Source organism: Leptonychotes weddellii, chromosome 3 (assembly GCF_054177405.1).
Source record: "Leptonychotes weddellii isolate Sample4059 chromosome 3, ASM5417740v2, whole genome shotgun sequence".
NCBI lineage: Eukaryota > Metazoa > Chordata > Mammalia > Carnivora > Phocidae > Leptonychotes > Leptonychotes weddellii.
The window spans coordinates 26,576,970-26,583,880 of NC_138371.1; the positions used below are offsets into that span (position 1 = coordinate 26,576,970).

The 6,911-nt window shown below is 38.5% G+C and overlaps 1 protein-coding gene across 1 annotated transcript in view; it reads right to left on the bottom strand.

Annotated features, from left to right (window-relative positions):
- Window positions 1-6,911, bottom strand: part of ADAM23 (ADAM metallopeptidase domain 23) — a 131,408-nt gene that overhangs the window by 63,605 nt on the left and 60,892 nt on the right. Inside the window, exon 6 of the mRNA XM_031033128.2 lies at window positions 2,124-2,196. Coding sequence (XP_030888988.2) covers window positions 2,124-2,196 — 73 coding nt within the window. The remainder of the gene's footprint in view (window positions 1-2,123; window positions 2,197-6,911) is intronic.

Genomic DNA, 6,911 nt, shown 5'->3' on the forward strand with positions numbered 1-6,911 from the left:
AGACCTAAATGTGAGGCCTAAAACCATAAAAATCCTTGAAGAGAGCACAGGCAATAATTTCTCTGACATCAGCCATAGCAACATTTTTCTGGATATGTCTCCTGAGGTAAGGGAAACAAAAGCAAAAATAAACTATGGGGACGATCTCAAAATAAAATGTTTTTGCACAGCAAAGGAAACAATCACCAAAACTAAAAGGCAACCTACTGAATGGGGGAAAATATTTACAAATGACATATCCGATAAAGGGCTAGTATCCAAAATATATAAAAAATGGATACAACTTAATACCCAAAAACCAAATAATCCGATTAAAAAATGGACAGAAGAGGGATGCCTGGGTGGCTCAGTCAGTTAGGCATCCAGCTCCTGATTTTGGCTCAGCTCATGATCTCGGGGTTGTGGGATTGAGCCCTCATTGGGCTGCAGGCTGGGCATGGACCCGGCTTGGGATTCTCTCTCTCCCTCTCCCTCTGCCCCTCCTCTGCTGTACATGCACTCTCTCTCTCTAAAAAAAAAAAAAAAATTACAAAAAAAGGACAAAAGATATGAACACACATTTCTCCAAAGAAGATAACCAGATGCTCAAGAGACACATGAAAAGATGATCAATATCACTCATCATCATGGAAATGCAAATCAAAACTATCACCTCACACCTGTCAGAATGGGTAAAATAAAAAACACAAGAAACCACAAGTGTTGGTGAGACTGTGGAGAAAAAGGAATCTTCCTACACTGTTGGTGGGAATGCAAGCTGGTGCAGCCACTCTGGAAAACAGTATGGAGGTTCCTCAAAAAGTTAAAAATAGAGCTACCCTACAATCCGGCAATCACACCACTAGGTATTTACCAAAAAAATACAAAAACACTAATTCAAAGGGATATATACACCGCTATGTTTATTGCAGCATTATTTACAATAGCCAAACTATGGAAGCAGCCCAAATGTCCATCAGTAGATGAAAGGACAAAGAAGATGTGGTACACACACACACACACACACACACACACACACACACACACAGGAATATTACACAGCCATAAAAAAGAATAAAATCTTGCCATTTGCAACAACAGAGATGGCATTAGAGAGTATAATGCTAAGCGAAATAAGTCAGTCAGAGAAAAACAAAAACCATGTGATATCACTCCTAAGTGGAATTTAAGAAACAAACGAAATGAGTAAAGGAAAAAAAAAAGAGAGAGAGAGAAAGAGACAAACCAGGAAAACTCTTAACTATAGTGAACAAACTGATGTCTACCATAAGGGAGGTGGGGGGAGGGGGATGGGTAAGATAGGTGATGGGAATTAAAGAGTATACTTATCATGATGCAAAAAATAAAATAAAATAAAATAAAAATATTATGTGAAGAAACAGCAACATCGATAGCATACATCATCTCAAAATCAAAATAAACTAAGGTGAAAAAAGTATGCCGGTCACTAAACATTTCACATTCTCATGGTCACAAATCTAATTCTGTTCGTAATGCACAAATTATAATTTATAATTCAAATATTATATTCTTCCAAACATCATCAAAAATGTAACGAGCCATTCAAGGTTCATTAGAATATGCATATCTGACCTACAACCATCTGACCCTCAGTATCTGAAAATTTAAGAGAATTTCACTGTGCTTAATTCATTTTAGATTTAAAAATGATGTATGGCATAAGACTTTGCATAAATTATTGAAGACTTTTGGCATTAATGTACAGAAGCAATATCACATACCCCAATAATCCAAAAGAAGCTTTCGTCAACATCAGTGTGCTTAAGATACCTCAGGACCAGAATATAAGAGCAAGACAATACAAATTGTCTAAAAAGCAGTAAGTAAACTGTCAGAGAAATTTAAGGATGAGCCTCATTGCAAATCACCATTAAATTTAGCCACACTGTCTGGTTCTAATAGAGGTTTACTCCTGGGCTTCTTCTTTCAGTATTTCCATCGGCAACGACTCTCCAGGCCTCATTCCACACCAGCCACAGTTCATGCCACTGCCCACCCACACAGCTCACTGCAGAGCAATTTCACCTCCTGCATGCGCTGAGTTCCCCCAAGGCACGGCTCCTATTACATAAAATAAAATGGCCATCTTAATTAAAACTTACTGAGATTCTTCATTTGCTTAGAATATTGTGCTGCCAAGGTTTTCTGGATTATATGTGGTCGACCTGTGCTTTTCTGAAACAAAACAATTGTGGACCATTAAAAAGCAAGATGTGATCAAGCTTCCACGGAAGAGTGTTAGAACTTTCTCCAATATCCTTCTTAAAATGGGAACATTTATATGCTAATGTTTTAGCTATCAAAAATGAAAAGTATGTCTTATTGAAACTTCAATTTTTTAAAAAATAGTGCACCATTCAATTGCTCCAGTGTAGATAAAAGCATAGTTTCATTAGCTACTCTGAAACAGCTTTCTTCGAAGCCATGAATAGGAAATTCACAAGAAAGAAACATAAATGGTCAATGAACGTATAAAAAAATGATGAATGCTTTAATACTCCTTCAAAATGCAAATTTAAAAAAAAAGATATACCAGTTTTTCCCATCCTGTTGGCAAAGGTTTTAAAATTATAATAACCATAGTTATTATGGTTTCAAGGTAAAAAGCACTCTCATACTCTGCTGATAGGAATAAATTGGGAGCATAGTTCAAAGAGAAATTTAGCAATGTCTATCAATGACCTTGAAAATATTTATATCCTTTGCCCTAGAAACTACACTTCTAGAAACATCTTATTTCCATTCCTATTATTTACTATCAGCTTCCATTACTGAGCGCATACTATGTGCCAGACACTGTTAATGTACACGTTACCTGATTTAATCCTCACAAGAACTCTATATAATGCATATATCATCTTTATTTTACAAATAAAAATACTGCAACTCAGAGAGATCCATCATTGAGCTAAAATTATATTACAGAATAATGATTCAATTTATTTTAAAAATATATAAGAACATATCATTGAAAAACTGGAAGAATGTATACTAAAGGTGAGAAGTTTCTCTCTCCAGGATGGGATCATGGAAAATTACAATGTAGTTAAGTATTTGCTTATTTTGCTTTTCCAAATTTCCTATGATGTATTAGTTTCACAAGCAGAAAACTAGTTATTTAAAAAGTGTTCTTAATAGATTACATATGAGACTCACAATAATTAAGAGTTTTGCTATTCACTGCTTGAGAGATAACATGAATTCTTATTAGAAATATCCCATCCATATTACTTGACTTACTGTAAAACATACTAAAACCAGTAATAATAAACTAAACATCAACAAATCTAAATTCAAGTTCAATAAATTCTTAATTCTGGTAACAGGTGAAATGATACTCAGAGCAATGAAACTCACAACTGGATTAGAAACACAATTTTAAAAGCCGACTAAAGTTTCAAGCACTGTTCCTTTCCCTCTCCTCATGGTGAAGATGAAGACAGATTGTTACATGAACAAAAGATAGGGAGTAAGGAAGAAAGCAAAAGAGAAAAGGGAGTAGGCATGGAACAATCAGCCCCTGAAGAACATGAGTATGGCTATAACAATGTAAAACCGATGCTTTAAATACTATGATGATAACAGTTTGTACTGATAAATTTCTTCAACAGTTTATTAAACATAGTCACATACATTTCTTAATTCATCAAACCTGCAAAACTGCCCTATTGGGGATGCATTGAAAAAAACCATCTTATTTTACATATTTGAAAACTATGAGGCTTAGGGAGTCATTATTTGGGGTTTTTGTTTTGTTCTTTGCGGTTTTTTTTTTTAGCATAACAGGGCCATTAATCAGCACAAGAAATCAAAGTCAATTGTTTGTGTACCAAGTCAAATAATCTTGCTGTATACAAGTTATTTACCTACCACTAGAGTAGGGGAAAAACATTTTACTTAATCAAAATGACTTTATCTAAGGGTGGTTGTCTTCATTATCCAGTAATTTTTATACTTACTAGTTGAAAAATGATACAGGTTTAAGCAAACATTAAACATTTAACGTTAAATGACACTTCTGTCTCAAATTTGAAACTTACTCCATATTTATATATACATTGCCACAGCAAAAAATGTTTGTTCAACTGTGATGATCAATAGTCTAAATGGCTAGTACCTGGGTCAAAACTTATTTTATCTACAGGTGAAATCTCTGCAGATAAAAAAAAAAAAGTTTTCTGCGCCCCATCAAATGATTGCAATATTCTGACTTGATCACTCTCAAAATACTATTTTCCAATTAGCAGTTCTTCTCACTGCTATGATTTCCCTATTTCCACTTCTCAGAGCCTTCATCTCCTACCACTCTCCCCTTTGTCCACTCTTGTCCAACCTAGCTGGGCCCCTCAAAGTTCCTACAACACACACTCCTGCCTCAGGGCCTTTGCATTTGCTCTTCTCCTGGAATGCTCTTCCAGCTCCCTAATTTCTTGAAAGTCCTCCTTCAAAAGTACCATCTCATTTGCTCTTCCTTGTAAATCTACCTCCTTGGCTTCATTTTTTTTCTCCTTAGCACGCTATCTAACAAACAGTATGTAATTACTTACTCATCCCGTTTATCCCTGTCTGCCCCTGTAGACTATAAGCTCCATAAAGCTCAGGCTCTATGTTTGTCTTATTCACCACTTTATCCCCAGCACCTAAAATAGTACCCAGTATGTAGTAAGCCCTCATTACAATACCTAATGAATACAGATCAAATTTCAGATTTGTTTTCATTCTATTAGCGAGCAACACTAGTAGAATATATGATTCCTTTTTTAGTCCAATTTTATGGGGATATAATAATACGTAATATTGTATAAGTTTAAGGTGTACAGTATAATGATCTGATATATGCATATATTGCAAAATATATAAGTGTAGTTAACATCCATCACAATTTTTTCCTTGTGATGAGGACTTTTAAGATCTACTGTCTTAGCAACTTTCAAATATACAAAGATACTATAGTCACCAAGTTGTACATTACATCCCAGAATTTATTTATCTTATACCTGGAAGTTTGTACCTTTTGACCTCCTTCACGCATTTCCCCCACTGGCTTCTGATAACCACTAATCTGTTCTCTGCTTCTGAGTTCAGTACTTTTAGATTCCACATATAAGCAAGATCATAGAGTTTTTGCCTTCCTCTGTCTGACTTATTTCACTCAGCACAATGTCCTTATGGTTTCTTATCTAGGTTGCTGGCCTGTGCATGACTCTAAATATTATTTTCTTCCCTATCTCTAAACAAAACTAAATGCTATCTAATATAATCATAGTTCAACTACAAATTTTCCCACTGAAGACTCTTATAAAAGTTAAGTATATGTTTATAGGCATACAATTATCTAAAGAAGAAGTGAAAATAAAAGCTAGTTCAAAGGAAAAGAAGTGGGTCAGTACAAAACAAAATGTCCACTCTGCTCTATAGACTGGAAAGAAGTGCCTTCACTTCCAAAAACCTAGATTTATTGCCTCTTATCATTCCTTACTGGTATGTGGCCTGGTGTGACGAGAAAAACAACTTGTATTTTTCTGAGTTATTGCCTAGGCATTTTACAGCATGATAACGCTGCTCACACCCAGGGTCTGGACATTTTGATGAGAACTTGAGTTTAGGGCAGAAAACAGGAAACAACAAATGTTGGTGAGGATGTGGAGAAAGGGGAACCCTCTTACACTGCTGGTGGGAATACAAGTTGGTACAGCCACTCTGGAAAACAGTATGGAGGTTCCTCAGGATGTTAAGAATAGAGCTACGCAGAGAGAAGGAAAGATGGCAGAGGAGTAGGGGACCCTATTTCAACCGGTCCCCGGAATTGAGCTGGATATCTACCAGACCAGTCTGAGCACCCACGAAACCAGCCTAAGATGTAAAAAGATCTGGATCTCTACAAACAGAATATCGCAGGCGGTTAGTTTCGAGGTACGAAGCGGGGAGCCGTGATTCCGTGGGCAGATATCAGAGGATAAACGGCAGCGGGAGGGATCCTGGCCGTGGGGATCCTACACCGCTGGTGAGTGACAGCTTCGCTCGCTGGGGACGGGCACAGACTCGCAGACCGCTAGCGGCGGGGAAAGGACTCTAGGGCAGCCCCCGGGGCGGAAACCCAGAGCGGTGGGGTCGCGCCTGTGAACTGCAGCCCCCGGGACAGAAACCCAGAGCGAACTGGGAGCAACTGGTGGTTTTAGAAGCGCAAAGGGCAGAGAAGTGCCCCGACCTGGAGGCAGGACTGGGGGCACTGCGGAGGGGCGCACAACCCAGGATGCTGCAGCTTATAGCAGCACGGACAGAAACGGAGACAGTGTGGCCTGTAGAGCTCACTGAAGAACACACTGCAATCTCTCTGCTCTGAGGCAGAGGGTTGGAAACGGTCTCTTCTGCTCTGACTCGTGGAAGAGACGCAGAAAGCCGCAAGGGAAAGCCGCCAGAGAACAAAAGCCCCCAAAACTAATTCCCACTGAGCCCATCCCCCGCCACAGGGGGGCAGGGCAACTCCGCCCCACCAGGGTTGCCTGAGTAACAGCCGGGGCAGGCCCCTCCCGCAGAAGACAGGCTGGGAAAACAACAGGCCAGCAGCCCTAAGGTCCCAAGAAAACAGGTGCATCTTGCTTGGGTTCTGGTCAATAATTTGGACTCTATACATTCCCTCAAACACCCATCAACAGAATGACTAGGAGGAGAAGCCCCCAAAATAGAAAACACTCAGAGATTATGACTTATGCTGCAGATTTACAAATGGATGCAGATATAACCAAGATGTCGGAGATGGAATTCAGGCTAGCAATTGTGAAGACAATGGCTAGAATGGAGAAATCAATTAATGGCAACATAGAGTCTCTAAGGGCAGAAATGAAAGCTGAATTGGCAGAACTTAAAAATGCTATCAATGAGATCCAATC